Source organism: Trachinotus anak, unplaced genomic scaffold (assembly GCF_046630095.1).
Source record: "Trachinotus anak isolate AG129_WGS33_773 ecotype Australia unplaced genomic scaffold, CSIRO_AGI_Tana_v1 ptg000010l, whole genome shotgun sequence".
Taxonomy (NCBI): domain Eukaryota; kingdom Metazoa; phylum Chordata; class Actinopteri; order Carangiformes; family Carangidae; genus Trachinotus; species Trachinotus anak.
The window spans coordinates 5,246,449-5,270,135 of NW_027273861.1; the positions used below are offsets into that span (position 1 = coordinate 5,246,449).

General features: G+C 39.2%; 1 protein-coding gene across 1 annotated transcript in view; it reads right to left on the bottom strand.

Moving 5' to 3' along the window:
- Positions 1-15,164: 15,164 nt before the first annotated feature.
- The window catches only part of LOC139626682 (gamma-aminobutyric acid receptor subunit gamma-3), a 57,741-nt gene continuing 49,218 nt past the window's right edge, over positions 15,165-23,687 (bottom strand). The window contains exons 8-9 of the mRNA XM_071487114.1: positions 22,701-22,900; positions 15,165-21,242 (exon numbers count right to left, since the gene is read on the bottom strand). Of these exons, the coding sequence (XP_071343215.1) occupies positions 20,964-21,242; positions 22,701-22,900 (479 nt within the window). The 3' untranslated portion in view covers positions 15,165-20,963. The remainder of the gene's footprint in view (positions 21,243-22,700; positions 22,901-23,687) is intronic.

Consider the following 23,687-nt stretch of genomic DNA (forward strand, 5'->3'; position numbering starts at 1 on the left):
CCTCCTGGAATTTCATTCAGTGAGAAGTTAATGAAAGGTTAGGACGCCAACAGTCAGTTAGTAAACCACTTAGCTTTTAGCTCAGCTCTGTACTTAACAGGACAATAACTTTGCATAGTTTAGTCAAAAGATGTTTTTGTACCACGAAGTCTTGTCTTATAACTGTCGCTTTTAATTAACATCCACCCTTTTTAATGTAAATTGCATACACTTGCATAAACTAAACTAAACTACAAAGCCAAAACTCATTTACAAGGCAACATTTGAAAAGTGATGTTTTCTACAAGAAAATTTGCTTGTTTAGCACAAGACTAAAACCAAACCTAAACTAAATCAATTCATACATGGTATTTTTTGTGTTTTTTGTCATCATCTAAAAAAAAGGTCATATTTGATAACAATAAATAGGATATACTTTATATAAGATTTATGAAAAACATCATATCCCTTCTAAATCTAAAAGAAATTTTAGGCCTCTGGGCCTAAACACATGGGATATATGGACTTTTTAATTAGTTTTTTCACTGGTGTCCTTGAACCTCTCTTGAAGGAAAACTGTGGAAAACTTTGCTCTAACTCTTTCAAAAAACAGCAGTAAGCTGCTGTCCAGTCACAATTAACCAACACTGACATTTAGAAAACATTAATGTAGATGTTCCAGGGTTAACTTAAATCCAATTAGCACTTGTATTTGCAGGTGCTACTACTCCCAAATTGCTTGACAGGTGTATTATTTTTGATACTGTCAGTCTCTTTAATTAATGTTTGTATTTTTCTTTGTTGTTTTCTATTTGTGGGAAGATGATTTTAGCTAGCTGAGATGTCCTCAGCATCCACAGACTATTTCCTGTCCTTTGTCCTCTGTTTTTCACCACAGTGCAAACAACTGTCAGTCACAGGTGACACTAACAACATTAGTGCCAGCTCCAGGGCCACGCTGTCCCTGCTGGCACGCTGGTTCATTTACTGAGCATGACTTATTGGTTCATCTGAGGGTCCATCATTAATGCAAGTAGTTCCCAGTCTGCTTCTCCCACTATGACAAGCCAAAGTGGGCACTGTGGGAAAGGTCTGCCCGTGGAATATTACCTGCACTAAGAGGTTTTCCTTGTCACCTTGGATCATGCTGCCTGCTGTTGAAGACAGACCAAAAACACCACCCACAACTCTAAGCATCTACCTGTTGTGGCATAAGAGGAGCAATAAAGCTCACACTGAGTTTGAATATTATAGCACAGTCAGAAGGCAACTACAGTTGGTGATTATTCTCTGTGGGTTTGTATTGAATCAATACAGGATGCAATTTGTCCTGCATCTCGTGCTGTGAATAATGTGATGTCAAGTGAAGTTAAAAAAAAAAAAAAAAAAAAGATAAAATAAATAAATAAAAAAAGTAAAAATAAAATAAATTATAAACACATGAAAGGCATTTCATGCATCAGCAATATGAAATCTCCAAAAATCTTTGCAAAAGTCAGCATTAAGCAACAAATTCCCCCATTTAACTAAACAAACAAAATCATAAAAAAAAAAAAAAATGTACACACGGTGTGTGCAGGATTACACAGCTGCTGGCGCCACTGATTTTTTGTCACAATCCCTTTCGATAACACAAGTTCTTTTGATCCATTGTTCAAGTAAAATATGGATTGTAGCAGCTTTAATTATGCCCTTTTCTGTATGTTCATCTGATCTGTGTAATCAGTACTCAACAGTAAACATTCTGCTCTCAGACAGTTTTATGCTTTATTATTACTTATAAAACAAAGCTTTTTATCCAGGATTTACATGGAGGCATTGTATTCAGATCAAAACTGTGTAGTTACAAGTAAATGCCAGCCTATGTCATTCAGTGTCTGCACTCTTATTTTGATGTGACAGATGATGGGAGCAGGACTTCTTTGTGACCAAAATAGTCACAAATCTGCCATAAGTCTTGTGAAAATGTGACATAACCTACTGTATTAAAAATACACATGAAACAAACAGGATTATTAGTTTGGTGGGAAGCTACTTACGACATGGTTTCTTTATTTATTGATGTATCAACGCATTAATGAATACAAAGTGGTAAGATAGGAAATCACTGGTCATGTGTGTAATCAGGCCAGACTGTGGTGTCTGTTTACAGCTGAACATGTTGTATTTTGGTTAGTTGTGACTTTGTTGTTCCTCTGACCATTTGAACTAATTAATTACACCACTTAAATGAGAATTCATTCGATTTCCTCTACAAAGCCTCCACTATCCATGACTAATGCTCTTATTCATCAAGAAGGGATTAAATGTGTTCTGCCCTCTGTAATTAAGAAGTGGAGTGAGGCAGTTTAAGAGGATTCACTTTAAAGGTTACTTTACAATATAGACTGAGATAAACATTTTCTTCTTTGATCACTCCAACTGTGAGGACATGTCACACAGACGGCCTCTGTCTTAAATTAGCCTGAGAGGTAAAATTACACAGTGCATAATGAAATACCATACGGAGGAAACCTTTTATGTGAAACATCATTTTACTGTATAAGAAAACAGAAAAAAAGAACTTCAGAGTTGAAACACTGTATGGGACCAATTAAATGACTATATTCAGACAGTGCATGGATGAGAGTCACTGAGCTCTACTTAGAAGAAAGAGCTTTCACAGGTGCATCATGCTGTGATGAACAAACTGCACAGTGATTCATGATGCTGCTCTGAGGATTGGAGTAAATAATTAGTACAGTACTAGCTGTAATGTGCCTGTTATGCTTTTTGCAGGTCTTTAGTGGAACATGTAGCATGTAAAGAGCATTTCATTTCAGTGACGCTAAGAACAGATCTGTCTGTCTTATGTTTTGAGGTTTATAGTTGAATTACGGTAAGAATTTAACTAATTAACAGGTCTTTTAAACAAAATGCAGAGCATGTTCATGTTCTGCTTTCTTGTAAATTAAATCAAGGTGTATGTTAATGAACAAGAGTCTGCAGCCATGCAAGAGGCTCTGGTTGAATTTAGTCACAGTGGTGATGTTTACCAGATATATGGTTTCTCTTAGTTTAATTTACATACATATAGCATGAAATGAAAAGTTCAGCTGAGGCTGATGGGAATGTTTGCTCATAAACTGAAGAACTGGAGAAATTAAAATTTTGACCTGATGATGATGAAAATTTAGGGCATCACCAATTATCTGTGGATTTGTGAATATGAGTAATATCATCATCATTTGTCATCCATTGATATACTGACAAGTTTAAAGTTTGTGTTTTAGTGCTGATTCAAAACTGAACCTGAGAATTTGCCACAAGGCGACGGATTTCCTCAGACTTAAAACTGACATTAAATCAATGTCAGTGTTACAGATGGTTTTTACAGACGATAACTTGCACAATAACAGCTCTCTGCTCTCTGCAGCTGTTGTGGTGGGAGTGTATAATTCTGCAGGTCTGTGTGAAAAAGCATTCAGTCTCATTAACAGAGCCTATTGAAATTGTGAATTGTTCCAAAGCAGCAGATAGCTGGCAGACAGAGCAGAGCCTGTCCTGACCCCCCTGGAGCCCCGACCAAAATCCTGCTGAGGGGCCCCTCATACGTCACCTGTGAGCCATGTAAACCATTTCCAAATATAAAATACTGTCTATTCTGTGGCTTGGCTCAATACTTGATGGTTATTGTTTACTGAAAGATGTGCATATTGCCCAGTATGTCCAGCTACTCAACATTTTAAAATTCAATATTTAATCAGTAGCCGATGTCAATCCATTGCTTTCCATTTCACATTAGTCCAGAGTTGTAACTAAACCTTGACTGAGAGACTAGACTCTTTTTGTAATGATGTGCACCTATATTGTCTGGACTGGTCCCAACAGATGTAGCTGTGCATGTGTGCACATCTGCACATGTGACGTGGTTATCTTTTCCGAGCTTTGATAAACACTGCAGCCAGTGTTGATCCAACATAATAAATGGTTGCATTTCACTCTTACTTTTGTCAGGCACAAAATCACAGAACAATCCTGGATGAGGCTGTCGAGGAAGACACAGAAAGATGTCCAGCTCTCAGGGAGACAGACCGATTAGAGAGAGAGACAAAGATCAATTTAATGTTACTGTTATTTGCTGATTCCTGCAATTTCACTCTGATGGTGTTTTTTTCATGCAGCAACATTGTTATGGGCATTATGTTGTCTGGTTGTCCGTCCGTCTGTCTGTCCCATTCTTGTTAACTGGATATCTCAGAAACGCCTTGAAGGAATTTCTTCAAATTTGGCAGTTGGATCAACTGATTAGATTTTGTTGGTCAAAGGTCAAAGGTCGAAATTCAAGGTTACCTTAGGTGGTGACCTCGCAAAATATGGTTTTGGTCTTGTAAATATCTCTGGAACTCCACAGTTCATTATTTGATTTAAGAGTTCGTGTGACAGGATAATTTTTTTATCACTTGACGAGACAGCGTTATCAGTCCACATCATTATGGACTTTGGTTTGTTCTGATTGACATTTTTCACATTGTAAGCCTATTATTTGGTTGGATAAAAATTCTTAATATTGGGGGACTAATCAATAATTGTCTGCATGCCTGCAATTAACTCTAATCAACCAATGTCCCATTCAAACATCTGTGTTTCATTGTGTTCCCACTGGTTTAACAGCAGAGCCCAGGAATGTAATTTGTAATTTCTGGCAGGTGACAGAATATCCTTTAATGCAGGAGAGTTTTTAAAATCACCCATCATGAATAAATAAATGTGACAGTGATGAATGACTTGCTTTATTTAGATGGCTCTGCAAGTTGAGTTCCATTGCACAGTGAAATAAACAGAGAGTATGAAATTAATCTACAAATTATGGTGTAATTGAGGACAGTGAGCAGTACATGGAAGTTGTAGCTCCTGTCATAAAACATCTAAAATCAATGTCACAGCATTTCTCTTTTAAAAAACTTTGGGCCATTGTTTCCTCCTCATTCATTAAAAGTTTTTTAATGAAACCATCTGACATTTGAGTAAATTCACTTGTTTTCCATCTTACCCAAAATCTAATGAAAAGATTGACTTTACTTTCATATTTGCCTGCCTGTGCCTGTGCATTGTAGCTGAGCTCCATATAAAATGAAACATTGAAAATGGCATAGCTGTCTAGACACATTGTTTATGTAATATGATTAGAAATAAAAACGTTAAGACCTCGGCTGGAGGAGCAGTTACAGGTTAAGACTTCCTGGATGACCACTGGGTGCAGTGATTGAGCACAGTGTGAAGGCAGCGTCCACGGAGGGTCAAGACACTGCAGGTATTCCTCCATCTAAATGTTAAAGCAGCTGCTGTTACTGATTAGCAAGTTTAGCCAGACAGGAAGAAGTAAAGAGACAGATCACCTGGTGATTCATGCTGGAGCCCAAACCTGCAGACTCTCAGGCCTCTGAGGTACAAGGCTTCATCCTCCTGATGCAGGCTGAACAGTGCTCCTCTCCCCACTGTGTTGAAGTTACTTGTGATAATTATCTGTCAACCATTCAAACAGCAGTCATCAAAGGCCTATTATTTTCTTTTCAAACTGACAGACAACTGAGAGTAAAAGCTGCAGTGTATCATCCTGGTTGGACCCCAGTTGTGATCACAGCTCACTCGCCTTGTTACTTTTCCATTCCCTTATAATAGAGCATTTGCATATCTATGACAAAAATGCATTACACTCTCAATGGTGTATTGTTTATAGACATACAGACGAGATGATTGCAGAAATGGGAAATAAGACTGTGTAGCATCGACTTAATTGGATTTCTTATCTGGCCATTGTGTGCATGAAGACACAGACTATGGGTGTGAGTGTTGAAGTCACGATCCATGCAGGGTCCAACTTTCAACAATGTTTTGGCCAAAGTTGGTGGACTGTGGTTATTCAAACAATCACGGCTACATCTACAGGTGTGAGACAAATACATATATAACAGAGAGGTTAGTTTCTTTCATAGGCCCATACTAAGCTAATTTCAGAAACTTTTTTTAATTAAAATGTAAAAGAAGATTTTAAAGCAACTGTTTGACTATTTATAAATCTCACTTTCTTTCCAAGAGTTAGAATTAAATATGAATCTACAGCAAAGAGACAGTTTGCCTACCTCAGTGAGGAAACAGACGGCCTGGCTCCATCAAAGGTAAAAAAAACTGCATCTCTGAAATATTTCAGTTCTGTCAAACCCCTGTGAAACTTCATTAGACAATGAATGCTGCAGTCGTGTCATATTTAAACTTTGTCATATTTAAACTGTACTCACAAGCAGCAAAGTCATAAAATCTGATCATAACTTCCAAGTTGTAATTCCAATTTGAAGATCAGGAATTTCCCTCTTGGAAATCTTTGAAAATAACTACAGAAGATTTCAATAAATTATTAGTAAAATGGGTCCAACGCTAGTTGTTACATTTTAATAAAATACAATATTGTCACTAATATAGTCAGTTCAGCTAATATAAATTAACTGTACACAATTTGTATTGGTTTTCATTTGTTAATGAACTACTAAAATATGTAACAAAACTAAAGTAGCTTTGGTTAGTGAAATGATGTTACAAGGCTAGCAGTGGTTGAAACTATGGTTGAACAATATGTGAACACATTGCTAGGTTTTCTGTTCTTCCCAATTGATTTTCATGCTTCCTTCTTAAGCTGGATTTGGCACAGATGCAGCTTTAGAGGTGCTTGTAGGTGGAATTTTGTTACCTTTGGTCACATCCAGGCCATCTGTTCCCCCTGTTTCCAGCTCTAAAGCTAACATCTTCAGGCTGTAGTGTCACATTCATTCATTTTTGGCTGGACTGCATCAGCAGGGACAGGGTGATGATGTCAGTGGTTTACAGCGGTTCCACAACAGTTTTCAACTACTTCCTCAATTTTGCACATTGACCATTTGCAGTTCAGCCATGTACGAGGTTTTGAACTAGTCTTGTTTCATATCACCCTGAGCCTCGCATCTCTACACTGGCGGCCTGTTTATTTTTGAATTGATTTGAAAATTCTTGTAATTAAGGTTAAGGCCAGGTTTGGGCTGACCACTCCCTATATCTCTGAGATAATTTTCCCTATGAGCCAGGACGCAGTCTGAGATCCTCTGGTAGAGCACTGCTGGTTGTTCCAAGGTCTAGGCTGAAAACCAGAGGGCCTTTGCTGTCAGGGACCACCCTAAACTCTGGAACAACTTTCCATAGGAGCTCAGAGTCAGTCCCCTGTTTTATCTCACTTCTTAAGACGCATTTTTATTAAAAAAAACCCCAAACTTTTATTGTATGATGTCTTTTTAATTACATTGACATTTTACTTTGATTTGTTTGAATATTTTGAATTTGATTTGTGAAGCACTTTGTTACTTTTATTGAAAAACTTTGTAAAAATAAATTGTTATTATTACTATTATTATTATTATTATTATTATATTATATTTTTAGCGTACAGACATGAGAGTGGTATCAATCTTATTATTAAACTCTTGGCAAGAAGGTGAAAGTATATTCAACTAAAAAATTATATTAAACTATTCCTTTCAAAAGCAATGTTTTCACTTTGGGGGACTCTCTGAGCACGGTCTGGCCTCGATACACTTCCGACCCTTTTAATCCCAGCACAGAATAAGAGCTGAATGATTTACTTGCATAACCCACTATTTATATGAGACATTCAAAAAGCACTAAGACACAGAGGCCTGCAGTCAGTATGTGAAAAGGTCCAATATTACAATGAATACTTAGATGGGAAGAATGCTCATATTCTGTGATCTCTGAGAAGTACTTCGTCCAGCTCCCAGTCTCATGTGGAGTGAGGCTGCATGAGGCGAGCAAAGGATTATTCCAGTGTTTCCATCCTACAGCCTTTTGCCTCCTCCTCTACACCTGCTCCCAGCTGGCTGGACCCAAGGATACAATGTGCAGTCACTGTAGTTAACCACACAGCTTCCTCCTTTATGAAAGCAACAGCTGGTGATTGTGCTGGGAGCTTCTTTAAACTGTGATCTTCACTGCTGAGGACACTGAGGGCAAGCACTGCTGCCATTACTGTGTTGGCAGAGTTAGACTGAAAATCAAACTGAAAGTAACTGCGAAGATGTTTGGGTAGTCAGAATGAGACAGGCTAAAAATAATATTAATGCACCACTTCTTTCTGACCTGGTGTCAATGTGCAGTGTGGAGTAGCCAATTAAACAGCAGGAATTTCTTTCTAGCTTGTGATTCAATTCGTCAAACTCCACGATTCCTTGCATTGTAATCAGAAACAAAACTAGGTTGAAACCTGGTATATGGTTGGACCACCTATGGTCAAATCCTGATTTTAAAACCACAACATCGTCTGACAGAATCACCAAACGCAGAGATGAAAGACAAAGACTCGGCTGTGATTTCAGCTGTATTTACTTATAAAATGATCACTCGGAGAGAGAGAGAGAGAGTTAGGACAGACAGCCTATCTTTCTTTTTTTTAGGTAATTTTTAGGTAACTTTTGCCTTCATTACAATCATTATAAAAGAGACGGGAAAATTGGAGAGAGATAGAGAAAGAGGATGTCACACAGCAAAGTGCTACAGGCAAAGACCTCGACCAAATGGCATGGACAAGGTGAGCTACAAGGACACCCACTCTGAGGAAGACTATCTTTCTTAATTTGTCTCTCACAGAACACAGCCTCCGTCTGCAATCCACAATTGTTCAGCTTTTATTTAGTTCCAACTCCTATTACAGGCAGGTCCTAATGTCTGACTCCCTCTGTTTGATTTGTAGTCATAGTGGTTAGTAGGAAGCCTCGTTACTCGTTACCTCGTTACTGATGACCTCTCGCTCTCCCTCCCTCTCTCCTGCTCTCACTGCTCGGTATGTCTTATGTTTAGTTATTCCTCTGCCTCCTTTAGTAATAATAATACACGTAATGAAAGTTGTTTATTTGCTGTAATGGGGGTGAGGCTCAATGTGTTGTGTGTTCCAGCTCCCCCCGCATCCCTGCAGCCCCCAGAGCGGCTGGGTGGACTGCAGCTGGGCACTGGAGTGGTGGTGGAAATACCATCACTCAGTCAGTCAGTCAGTCAGTCAGGGACATTTTGTCTGGCCCCTGTGGTTGCTGTCCAGCCAAAAATACATAATCTCACAAAAATACATGATGCTGTGCAATAAGTGGAATTTCAACCAGGAGACGTAGTAACAAGCTCAGTCTTCAGCAGTCCTTGGTCGGTGCTGTGTGTTGGCAAGCTGCTTGGAATGCAACGGAAATGTGAGGATTTAATGGAGGTTCAGGAAGGTTAAGGCTGATTTCATGGAGGTTTTTTTTTTTTTTAGATAATTTTTTGGCATTTTTGCCTTTGTTAGACAGGCTAGTAGGATAGTGACAGGAAAGAGGCAGAAAGAGGGGGGATGAAATGCAGTAAAGAGTCAGACTGGACTCATGGAGGTGACGCTTGTGACTTTTACTTCCTGCCCCCTGCCCAAAAGTCCCATAAAGAGACTTTAAAGTTTGAAGATCATAACCTTTATTTTGAAGACATTTTAATGGCTACATTTACAACATATAACCAGGATTTGCTGAGCAAATTTCATGGCAAAAGTACTTTAAAAGTAAAATCCTTAAAATACATTACAGTATTATTCTTGGGTCTACAAGTATCACCAATGTCATGGGGACTTGTCTATTTTGGCCCTGAAGCTGAATTCATCCATCCATGCATTTTCAGTCTTAGTCTAGACATCTGTCACTCCAGTGAAGTTTTCCAGCTCTTCCTGGGGGATCCCAAGGTGTTCCCAGGCCAGATATACAAGATATATAATCCCTCCCGTGTGTCCTGGCCTGCCTCGGGTCTCCCACGACTTGGACCTGCCTGAAAGACCTCTGCTGGGAGGTGCCCAGGATTTATTAATTGTAGTAAAGATGAATCTTACTCCTCCTAAACTCCTGCAGCAAACTTCACTTCTTCAGGGAACTCTGCATCATCCTCATGACTGCTCGTGACCTCACTGTCCTTTTCTGCATAAGCTTTCCATGCAGCATTCAGCTCTGCAAAGAAGTCAGACTTATAACTGGAGGTCACATCTCTGACTTCTGCAGTAAGATTTTGTCCCCTTTCCTCCCCTAGTTTCTCTCCCCTCTTCTGTTTTTCCAACCTTACAGGCGTCAGCAGCAGTGAATCTTCTCTTATAGCAGCCTGAGTCCTGGTGTGAGTCCATGTGAAACTTTTCAAATCTTGTGGCTCTATGGCACGAACAGGAACATCAGGAGTGCTGGCATTAATGTCCATTACTTGAACAAATACGTTTTTGGTTAAATCCGGCCAAGTTTTGCTCACTCTTAGATAGTAATTTAACAAAAGGCAAGTGTATTTTACTGAACATTGTGATGTCACAATGAAGCTGACATGTGACCATTTGGATATAAAATGTCATCACTTTATAATTTTATCCTTTTAGACATGTTTGTTAAATTGTGTCATAATTAGTGTATGAATTCTTGAGTTATGGCCAAAAATGTACTGTACTGTGAGGTCACCGCTGACCTTTGACCTTGACCGCCAGATTCTAATCAGTCCATCCTCGAGTCCAAGTGAATGTTTGTAATGAAATTCCCTCCAGGTGGACTTGAGGTTACAGAGACTTTGACCTAAATATTGTCTTCTAAATACTGTTAATTAACATGTTTGGTTGTCTCTACTGCACGTTGCCAGCGAAACAGACACAATTTTTACACCTCAGCTTTTACACGAATTAAACAAGTTAAATACATGATTGTCAGCTTTAAAAATTTGCATAGATGGACTTTCTACTTTTTGACAGAGCTGGGCTAACTGTTTCTTCGTGTTTCCAGTCTCTGTGCAAAACTAAGCTAATTGTCTGCTGGCAGTGGGCTCTTAGTTTGATGCACAGATATGAGAGTGGTATGAATCTTCTCATCTACTTTAACTCTTTGCAAGAAAGTGAATAAGTGGTTTTCAAAAAAACTAAAGAAGAATACGGGGTTAAACAAATGGGGAGAAAAAGATAATTCCCAGTAAAATCTATTGTAAATGCAATCATGAAACTGGAAGATAAAGACAATAGATCCCTTAAGAAAGTTTTAAAAGGTGATTTGAAATGTAATATGCTTCTACTCCTCAGGCACGTGGTCCTGCAGACTAAATTGTGATTATAGTGTTAAAGGTGTGGAGATGGTTGATAGATTTGGAAAATGGTGAAATTTCAGAGGACGCCAGATAAAAGAACGACAACACCTTTAACACATCTTTAATTAACAGCTCATAAAAAAGTCATAAAGCACATATTGTAATATCTGTTTTAGCTGGAAAATGTTTGTAATATATCTCATCGCTGTGTTGAGGCCGTTCAGCTCACTGAGTTTCAGAAGGGTGTGTAAATTAGTCTAAAAAAAATTTTCTTGAAAAGGGAAAGTGACAAACCCAGGCCCCCCCATTTTTACACGGTCTGCACCTTGACCCCTGAGATGGGAGACCCCTGCTTCTTATCTACCTGGAAATCTGCTGATTGTGCCTTAGAGGGGCTCATGCTGCCCCAGCACCTGCTCTCCTTTTTCACACACACACACACACACACACACACACACACACACACACACACACACACACACACACACACACACACACCACCTTATCTGTTGTTGTCTGAGATTGTTACGGCACCATGTTGTTCCTGGTGCCTTTTGTCTTTTCCTTCTCCTGTCTTCCCTCTAGCTCCACCAGGCTGTTCCCAACTAAGCCTCCACAAGATGCAGCTGACCAGTGAAGAAGGGGCTGTTTCTGCTGCCTCTCAGCCTGAGGGTCATTTGTTTTTTGGTTGCTGTGTCCTTACTTTGTTTTCTCTAGTCTTGATTTTGGTGTCCTGGTTATTTGTATTTGTGTTAAACAAACTCTGGATTTTGTTGTTTTATTTTATTTTGTTGTTGGTCTGATGCGGGTCACTGGTGCCATGTTGTGCACCTCTTAGGGCCACCCAAGGGTGGGCCCTAACAGGCGTGAGTTTGGTCTCAGCATTGGTAGGGACACAACAACCCTGCCTCCAAAACAAAGAGGACTTTTTCATGCTGTCAACTGAATGATTTATTAATGTATGATCTGTATTTACATTTAAATAAAACTATACATAGTAACAGATCAAAGATTAAAAACAGGAAACCAGCTCCGCCTTGACCAGCTACACCAGTAAAGTGCTGCTAATCCAGTGATGCATCAATGGTAACAATCTAATATTGTGAGGCTGGTGACATTACATAGCTAAAGCAGGTTTTCATTTTAAATCACTGGGGCTGCTGACTGGTTAGTTTAGTATTACTGCAGAAAAAGCTCCTGCTGTTTCTTGGTGGCACGATACAAAGTGCAAAACATGTTTGCATGGAACACATGACGTTATGTGTGCTGTGCAGTTCAGCCAACAGAGGACAGGGAGTCATCTGAAACACAACATTTTTGCTTGTGTTTGAAGTCTGGATTGACACTGATAACTGACACACTGATATGCTCTTGCCCCCTCTGTGTCTGGCAGTAATGGCAATATTTGTACATGACATGGCCTCCAGATAGTCCCCACCCTTTCAGCCAATCAAATGCTAGTGTGTCTAAATCAGTTGTCTTGGAGACGCAGCCTCTGGGAGAGCACATCGGAGTTATCTAATGACTTCACTCCAAACAGTGTGAACCAGTTCACTCAAGTATTGTTAAGGACATGTCCCTAACGTCCATATGCAAACCTACCGCCATGTCTGAGAAACACATTTAAAGCTGCTCTAATCAGTATTTTTATACAGCATTAGCAATATGTCAAATGACTATGTTTAAAATGATAGGGGGTCACTTGTGGTGATGAAAGAATTATCACTTTGCAGTTCCCTTCAGCTCTGAGGAGCGTTAGTTTTAGCTCTACACTGTATTCCCAGCACCAAATGGAGACAGACAAAATAAGCAGCTGGTACAGATGGTGAATCTTTTAGCAAATATCTGGTTATTTTTAACAGGAGACCAAAACAATGCTGGACGACTATATTACTCTCATCTAAAAGGCTTCTTCAGTTCTGACTGCGTGGTGAGGAGTCCCAGGTATTTAACCTCTAGTGGGGTCATTACACCTTGAGAATTGTTGAGCTGTCATGTGAGTCTTTAGTGTCACGTAGGTCATGGGCCCAATCACAGTGTCCTCACTCACAGACTCACAGACTTTGAGGTGCGTTCCTGCTGAGCCCATGAGGGCTTGGGGCTGCCCCACTGCCAAATCATCAGGTGCATGATGTTCTCTGGCAGACAGTTTGAGCTTTTTATGCACACTTTCCGTGAGATTGCATTTCTGTAGACTTTGCCTGAGGGAATTATTCACAGTTCGCTGTATTGTGATGTTAAACGCAGGTTACCATGGTTATTAGGGGAAGTGTGAAAGTGTTAAAGAGAAAGGGTAAACAACCATCATAAAACAGAAAAAAAGAACCGACAGTTAGCTCTCACCCACTTTGTAAGGCAAGAGCCTGGAAGATGTTCAAATCAGGCAGTGAGTCCCTTAAGCACCTGGGCCGTGAAGAAAGTACAATAAAAAGTCCCAAACCCACAAATGAACACAACATGTCAAAGTAACATGATATGTTGTGAAGTGCTGTCCTATTCCTATTTATAGCTTTCTGATCCCTTGCAGCATTTTACACTTCAAGGTAGTCTGTGAGGGTTCGGGGTTGTAAGTGCTTCCCTGCAATGTTTTTGCTCCCTCTCTTTCCCATCTGTCCTTGTGGGCATGTCCTGAGCCTATTGGTGTGGGGGTATGATGACCCTCAGAAAACATGCAGTTGTAAACCAAAACACAGATCTTCTTTGTCTAGGTTTTTCATTTCTACCTCCATCCTCTGATGTATGAGCGTTGTTCACTTTCCAGAGTGAACAATGCTCACATTCATTAGTTGCTAACAGATATGTTCAGTCCATTGTTCACCAGAGAGGAGGTAGTACCTTCTCATCAAACTAGGAGACTTCACAGGATGGATGTGATGTCAGGGGTCTGCTCTGTGGCCACGATGGAACTCAGGCGTAAGCTGTTGGGAATGATTCTGTGTTGCCTTCATCTCAAGTTGAAGTTTTCTGTCTTTCAGAGTCCTGTACCAGTCGATGGGTGTTCATTCCAAAGTGTGTAGTAGCAATATTTTTGTGACCATTCCCAGGCCTCCATGTAGTGACACCTGGACTTACCTGAGGTTCTTGAAGATGTTTCACCTCTCATCTGAAAGACTTGTTCTGTTCTACGATGACCTGGATGACTGAAGCCCACTGCCACCCATTAACATCTGTCTTTTGTCTTCAGTGAGGAAGAGTACAATCAGCATTCATTCCCAGTTCAAATAACTCTACAGTGAACACAGCTATTTATCGGCTCCAGCTCCGATGGGCAGTAATGGAAACATGACACCCGGATGTCATAATTTACTGGCACTGCAAGTCAGTGCATGTTGCAATTAGATGAAGCTGAGCCAGAAACCTGTCCTCTACCAGTACTGTGGATCACTGCTGACAATATTCATTAGAACTATACAGTCACTGTTTCTGCTTATTTATTGTGATTTAGGTGAGTGTTTAATACTTTATCATTTAGGGACTTTTTAGTGATGTTTTGTGTTCATGAACATCACTCACTACACTGTGCTTACATGTTCAGTGAAGAGACTCATACATTGCCTCTGTGGTGAAAGGGCAAACACAATTTCATTTTTTATTTATAGGTGTGAGCAAACTGTTTTCCAAAGGACATCCAATCCCATTACTTGTCTACTCCTTTAGGTTGAAAAACCTTTATTGAATTACAGACATGTACAATTGAATTTGAAGACAGACCCAGGTTCAATTTGCTTTGATTTTAGCTTTAAAATAAAACTGTTTTGTTCCTTTTCTCTTGCAGGGTGACTAAAATGACCTGCAGCAAATAAATGTTTTAAATATTTTGCTCAGGTGCTACCATGGAGACTGGGAGTGATTTCATTTTTCTTTTGCAGGTCATAAGAACTTTATGACTAGTCCCCTAATATGATTTCATCTTGTCCAACAATTATTTTGACAGAACACAAGAGATGGACAAAGAACAGCTGAGGTAAGATGTAATGTATCAGGAAACGTATTTTCTAACAAAACCTTTTAGTCCTACTTGTAGTAGCCTCGATTTAAATGCATTCAAACAAATAACATTTTAGATGCAAGATTTATTGCACTGATGTACATTTTTGAAAAAAAACCCCAACTTTATTTCATATTTTCTGGTCCTTGGTAGTAATGCACAATTCAGATATAAAAAGAACCACAGGTATGAAAATAGCATGGTCATCTGAAATGGATTGTAGATACTGGAGCCAAAGGAGCAATGTCATCAAAAAACCCCACTCACAGGACGCCACGCCGTTGAGGAGTACAATCTCAACACTTGCACTTGACTGTACCACTGAGTAATGAGATATCTATGTCACACTGAAGCCAAAAGTATGAAAAACACAAAGCAGAGAAAGTGTACAGTTGAGTATTGTGTATACAGTAAGTTAGATAGGAGATAATACACGTCAACAGAAATATGATTCACCACTGTTGAAACACAATGTTGATCACTAAAGTCTGGCTACAGAATGAAAGCTTGTGGTAAAAAACACACTTTGTGTACAGCTGCAGCGACACGTGTCAGTCCTCAGCACATACAGTTGTTAGTGAGATTTCTGCCGCAAATAGTACAACAGTGGATGAAATGACATATACCATCTTTAAGCACTTCTAGGCTAATTATTTCTTTTACGCTCATAGTTTCCATTTAAATGACACTTCACGGTACTGCACTGAATACATGGAAACTGAAGCTGTACTCCTTTTTAAAAAAAAACAAAAACACAACAATTTCCTCAAACAAGATTTCAACTATCAGAGAATAAACTGAAACAGAAATGTCTTTGGCTTATTCACACAATAATATTAACAGGATGTGGCTTAGAATCAGTGCAGTCTGATTTAAATGAGTTTATTGTTCTTTGTCACCAAAAATGCACTAATACTCTGAAAACTCTTAGTTTAAATGACAAAACTTTCAAATTCATAACATACACAACTTTCTTTGCAAGGGGTTTACATAGCACATTAGTTACAGACAGATAGGTTTCATTTCTAGCTCTCCACCCATCTGCCCCAACCCCCATCAGTACAAGTCCTGCTGATCCTTGGCACAGATGCTATGGTGCCCAGATCTGGTTCACTGGTTCAGTCTAGAGTCACACAAATGCCCACACTAGCCTGGGATCAAATCCCTGTGTTTACCCTCTCTGCCGTCACAGTGTAATACTGAAAAATGTGAACTGTCCAGTTGGAAAACATATTGTCCAAAATCAATACGGAAAGTAAATACAATAAGGTGGGTAGAAATTAGGCTTTTTAAACCTCAGTGTGGGGCACTGGGGACAACCAATGGAAAATCTAATTTGTCAGTTTAACACATCAGAAGCACCTTGACTTCATTTTGTCCAAATCTGACATCATGCTAAATCAAATGAGTCATTAAGGATCAATAAATGTTCTATGTAAATCCCTTACATGCAGAGTTTTTTTTACTTTAAAGGAGATCCTTGTAAGTTTTAATATTGCTACATAGCCAACGTTAGCATTAACATCTGTTCAGTTATCAGTCTTGCCAAACGCTTTGGCAAGACTGCCATTGTTAAATTTACAATACAAGAGGTTATAATGATATGGTCAACTGGTCAGAGCTAGCTGGTTAGCATGCTAACTCCAGTATAGAGAAGAAATGGCAGCAATAGAGGCAAAACAAGAAGGTTGTTTTCCACGTCTGGAGACAGCTCTTGGTGAGTAAAGGAATTAAGTTTGATGCTGAACACATAACATTTCTTCTAGACTGGTAAGTAACCAGCTGTTAATGCTAACGTTTGCTATGTACTGATAGCAAAACTTACAAATAGCCCCTTTAACCATATTAGACAACATTTCAGTCCAGTCTGGATCTTGTAAATCCTTTCATTGCCATATGACAAAAGCCTATTTTAAATAGTATAAATAATATCTTACAGAATATTTCATAATAATGGACTTTGCAAACTTCCATGGAGCCATGTTCACAAAAACTCTTGACCTTTTACTTTTATTTAGTTAAGTGTTGCAAGAACTTGTGTCTGTTGCAGTTGCGTGTTTTCGACACCATTCAGTTGACAGTCTGTATGATTTTAATAGTCAGGGCCCATTTGGCAGAATATAAACTTACAAATGAATGCAATGTGACTCAGCTGGTGATGAACCAGTCTGAGATCTCTGTCATACAGAATTCCTCCCCTCTCTGTCTAATAAAGGCAAAAGTGCCACAAAAAGTGTTTGTTCTTGGAACTTAAATCACTTTTTACACCAACATGGAAATGCAAGAGTTATTGTAAAGTATAGCACCTCTCAGAATACCTTATTGCATTGCCCTTCATGTGTTAGCAGAAGGGAGTCAGAACACTAACATCTGGGCTCAACAGAGTAATGAATCAACAAGCACTGCAAAAATGTGCTATAAAACAACAGGTTTGCATTCACACTATGGCCGACAAACTGCCATATGTGGTAGTTTAATGTCTGTAATTATTATTAAGTATGGTTACTGGTATAAATGCCAAAGAACAGAACAAAACAACAGCCAGAAGAATTACTGTCAGCGATTGCTGAGGAGTTGTGATGAGCATGTGCACTAACATATGTGGCTGCATCCATTTTCATTCAGCATCTTGTTTGTCTTGTTTGCAGGCACAGTGGGCGGTGCTTTACACCACTGCTGGCGGAGTTTACTGTTTTTCTCCTAGTGGAAATAATGACCATTGAGTTTCACTTCTGCTGCATCCTGCCACAGTGTGAACGCAGCGTCAACCCTGGCAGTTGCTAAATACTCCGCATTTCAAAAGCCAACGTTTATCTTCTTAAGGTTTCTACCGCCATGCTTTACTGTATGTGCAGTATGAAAACATATTATTATAGCTGTTTTAGGGTTGTTGAAAACTTGCCTGAAAAAATGAATGACTGGGCACATACGTGAAATATTTGGCACATATATTGCAAATTTAATAAAAAGAAAACAGCTAAAAAAGGGATATAAAAAGTCCCACTTAAGTATACTGCCCCAGGCATAGAAGTAGCCTTTGCTGCAGTGAGGTCTCCACCACGTTGAGATTATTACAGAGGTAAATATGTATTTCTCTTGTTCATCTCAGCTCTGGGCAGGCTACACTAAGGCAATTCAACGGTTGCTAATGCCAAGTCTAAACACAAGGAAATCAGATTACGAAACAAACAGTCCATATTAAAACTATAATTCTATTTCCCAACGTATTACAACTTCTTCAGGGTAATGTTTAATTGTCTATTGCATGCAAACAAGAGTCACTGGCCAAACAGAGATGAGTGAACCTAATGAGTTGGATTATTATATTTGTGCCTAAAGTAATGTTCAAATAACGACCATTATGGTTCATTTGTTCACCCCATTCTCCAACTGTGTTAGGAAAAGAACTGTAAGGTTGTTGTTAGTTTAACAGCTGAAAGAAGAAACACACTTCTTTTCTTATTCATTTTATATATTGTGTGCTAAGAGCTCTGGAAAGAAGTGGCTGCTGTGCAACACCAATGCATGTTGTGACTATGTGTAACATCTAGAAAAGTAACACCTCTGTAACAATGCAGTTGGTAAACATAAACTCTTTTGTTAAGTCTACTGTCTATAATTATGTTTAACCCATAAAACTTTAAGCAATCCCACAGAGAGAACAAGACTAGATGTAAACCTGGTATATGGATGGACCGTGTATAGGTGTGTGCAGGGTTTAATTTGAGACAAAATCATAGTGATCAGTCCAACCAGGTGTCTTGTCCTTTCCTCATGTGGACACATGGGGGACATGAACATACGCGACAAAATCACAAGTTAAATGCTAATTAAACATGGCAGAATTCTATCGCCCTTCCATTACAATGGATAGCGCAACTCGGCCAGCCGTGCTAACACTTATTTCAGAAAATAATCTCGAAATCAATAGCGCAACGTGTTGTCAACATGAAAATAAATGAGATATTGTCACTGCAGTGTGAGCGTGGACAGTGAAAGTTGTTTTTACTATCAGCTGTTCTGTGCTCTGGGCATCGGGGGCACCAGTAAAAATCTCGGTGGACTGGTCAAAAATTCTGAAACATTGGCAACCGGAAATGAGATGATACGCTTACTGCAGCACGCAAGCACAACAATAAAAGTCCTCTATAAAATACGGGGTTCTGTCTGTGCTAGCAGGCTTTTAATTTGAAAGTGACAGGAAGTTTTGAGTTTGTATGAATGTGCAATATGTAACTTTAACAGGGCAAACATGCGGATCAAAACAAGGTGTCACACTAAAATACTGGTATGACCAACAGAAATAAAGGCCTATTACCTTCTGCAGTTGAGGTAAAGGCCCCGGTCACGATTAGAGGAAATACTCTTACGCTGTAAACGCCTCATGCTGACGTCATAGAAACTGTTCATTTTGAAAGAGCAACCGCCCATGATGATGAAAGTCCAACACTTGGCTGACCAGTGGTGTAACTTCATCACTCACTCACTCACTCACTCACTCACTCAGTCATGGACATTCGGCCCAAAGCCGGTCCAGCCAAAAATATTATCCCACAATGACTTTTATCAAATTAATATTATTCATTGATCTAATTTCTCTCAAGGGAATAGTTTGACTTTTGGGAAATACGCTTTGCTTTTTTGAGTTAGAGGAGAGGGTTGATGCCACCCTCATGTCTCTATTCTAAATACGAAGTTACAGCCTGTAGCTAGTTAGCTTAGCATAAAGTCTTCAAAAAGAGGCTTGGCTCACTCTGTCCAAGTGAAAAATAAAGCTCAGTAACTAATACATTATAGCTTGTTTGTTTAATTCTTTAAAAAGCCCAAATTCTGGTACACAAAAATTGTCAGTCTTTATGCTAAGCTAAGCTACCTGGCTGCTGGATTTAGCTTATTTAGCTACTATACATACGTGATAGTAGCATCAGTCTTAGTATTAACCAAGTAGCATCAAATATCCCAATCATTACTACTTTAAAAATATATCTAATTGACAGTGTACATGAGGTTGGTGCTCTGTGCTTAAATGCCATTTATTGAAGGGATTTTCCCACAGTAGTTTTCTCTTGAGCCCCTGGGTACACACCAAGGGTCCCCTGATGAGAGATTTGTCCCTGTAACTAAAATATAAAGAACCATTAAAATAACTGACTTCATGCCCATAAAACATGTAAAAATATGCCAATAAAGCACAAATTATTACTTCTGCTGTAAGGTTATTCAGATCTTGCTCTTCCCTGGGAACCAGTTCATTTATTATAACTTATATGGGCACTAATAGTGTTAGCAAGAAAGAGGAATGAGCCAGACCTAATGGCTGAAAGTCAGTATGAAGCGATAAGAACCCAATGATTCTTCATGTGGTTGTTAACAACATACAGCTGTTTTATAAATGTAACTCAAAGCTCAAAACGAGAGCAGCCACTATCAGTCAAAGCCAGGCTCTTGTATTTTTTTTTTTTTATAAATTATTTCTCCCTGATTATTGTAGCAGATACTATCTACCCCTCCAGAGGAAGGCACTATGAATGGTTTGAATGTCCTTGGATTTTCATCAACTGGATTTGACTGATGGCTGGATAATAACGTGCCTGTACATTCCCTTCAACACAAGTCATCCTCCTGATTTAGAAGTTTGGGAGTAACAGTACAAAGCACATTTCCTTCTTTGTCTATGTATTGTCATGTGCACACAGTCCATCCTGTCCTCCCTGCCGCCCTGCTTGGCATAGGCCTGCAGACACACACTGTGTTTCCATCTCTAGGTAACTTTGTCAGAGTTCATTTGGTGTTACCTTTTTTTATTAAACTTGAATTTCTTCTGTTAAGTTGTGCTGTCCTCCTTTTAAAAACCTCCTGCAGTGTGCTAAAGGTAGAGATAGCCCACCCAGTAGACGACGTTGAACAGTAAGAAGGAGGTGGGAAAAAAGACGCGTGAATATGCGTCTAGTTCAAGTAGATCTATGTGGACGCGACCTTTTCTCCATGCACCGTCTTTACATTCCTCAAAGCAGCAGAAGAAGCTCTGGCAGTCTTTTCCGTCCAGACACTCGTAGACACATGCATCCTCAAAGTCCTGCCAGTACATGGAATTGTTTAGAGCGATGACGGTGTGTGGAGGTCGCACATCCAGGACAGAGTAGTTCTGAGGGGAAGAGACAGAACATACAGAAACACAGGAAGGAAAAGTGATTTCATGAACTCAGTCTTGTTCATTAAATTAGTAGGGTTTTTTTTTTTTTAATCTGGTGCAGCCTAAATGTTTATAGGGTAATGTTAGAGGGAACTTGAATATATCTGTTTTTCCATTGGTGGACAGAACATGTTACTGTCAAAAAAGCTTTTTGACACATGAAAATAATAGCTTTGCATTGATCTATTTTATCAGCATCGACAGATTTACCTGTCTATATTTTCTTTAGCCTAGCCAGAGCATTAAAAAATGAAAGCTGTACACCATCAACCTAGTGCCAAACTTCTATAAAGTTGACTCCTAAAAGACAGGGTTTAAAAAGAATGATCAAAATCAATTTAACAGGGGCAGAGATATTCTGATTGTTCAAATTACACCTCTGTCCTGCAGCTCTTCATTATCTCCTTTTTACTGTTGTTGTAACATGTGTGCTTCAACTTGTCCTTAATGTGCATCACTGACAAGTCGAAGCATGAATGTCGGTGTGATCTCTGCTCTACTTGTTTAGTCCTGAATAATATAAAACTACCAGACTACACCTACTGTAGCATCGACCTCACAGGCTGCTTACAATTCATGGCCACTTTGCTCAGCAGTCATTATTATCCACGTTGAAATCGTGACATTACATCATTGTTAGGGGCTGAATGTGGGAAAATATATAAAGTGAAAAAATAATTGATACAAATGATACAAATGTTAATAAATGTTAATGCAAATGCATAAATAAACTGTCATTTTCTTCGTCAAGATTATTTCCATAGTCAGTTTTTTTTTATTAATACATCAGAAAATAAATAAAAATAAATCTAAAACATCCTGAGTACTGCGTAAATGAAAAAAAGTATTTCATTATATTAACCACAGCTTGAAGATATGTATTGTAACAGGGCAAAGCAAAGCTTTCTGGATGTACCATCAACATAAAAATCCTACGCTGGGTTACCTTAATGCAAACATTTTCATTTTAAATACAATGAAAATAAGCAAATTCGGGTGGAAAAATCCATCACAGTTCAGTCTGCGGTGCACTAATGGAGGGGCAGTTATACATTCCCTGTGCCTAAAATTGCAGATTTGATCACTGTTATTCTGCACTTCCCTCCCTCAGTTGTTGATGGGCTAGAAAAGGCCTGTTTGTCTTGTTCAGACGGATGCAGTGTCCCTTAAAATAGTAACAGTCTTATCAGAGGAGCTGATAAAGGGCAGCATCACATCATCTCAACCCTGAAAGATTTTCTCACTCCCATCTCGTGATAACAGAGAAATCTACTTCTGTAACAAGTGACAGTAATTGCGTACATAAGGACATCATCTCAATCTACATTTGATTACTTTAACTAGAGTTTACTAGTCTTTAATAGTATAAAACTGTATATAATGTATAAAACTGATTGAAGGGCAACTCACTGATCTTTTAGGTTCCATGCAGCTGGGTCTTCTGGTGCTGTATGAGTAGTAATTTAATGTTGCGTACTCCATCAGAGCAGCGAAGACAAACAGGAAGCAGACGGTGACGAAAAGGTCCATGGCAGTGACGTAAGACACTCGGGGTAGTGACGTCCTGGCCACGGTGCTGAGAGTAGTCATAGTCAGCACGGTGGTTATACCTGAAGGTCAGAACAAAGGACAAACTCATCTGAGGAACTGCTGTCACGTAGTAATAGAAAGGTTTGTGCTGGATCTATTTTCAGTTTGATTGTGACATTGAACTATATTTAAATGTTTCCTCTGCCTGAAGAAACTCAAGCTAATGCAGGTTGTGTTAATCAATATCAGCACCTTGGACCACACTCCAACACTCGTCTGAATGATTTTACTCATAGTGTTTAGTGTAACATTTGTCCCTTTGAGATTAAATGTGTACAAAGAGCACACAATTAAATGTTGTCACTTATTTGAGTGCACAATCAAAACTGACTGTGTTCAAAATGGAGCAGTTTAACAGAAGATGAGCATTGACATTGACAGATCTGTGCTGTGTTGCCTCATGATCATTTATGATCACATTAAAACAACCAGTAGTACAACCATACAGTAAATCCATACATGAGAACATAATGACTTGACTCTGAGGCGTGCAAGGAAGATTGTAGCTGACTCCTCCCACCTTGGACACATACTTTTTGTGACACTCCCCTCTGGCAGGAGGCTGCGGTCCTTCAGGACCAAAACCTCTCGCCACAAAAATAGCTTCTTCCCATCTGCTATTAGCCTTATCAACAAGGCTAGAGAGCCCCACTGTTGCTGATCCCCCTGATCCTCAATTGCACGACAGTCATGTACACAGATACGAGCTGAGCTTCCTCTCAGCTCTCTCTGAAAAACAAAACAAAAAAACACTACCAAACTCAAAAATCCCATCATGGATCAAATTTAAAATCTACCTTGAATGGA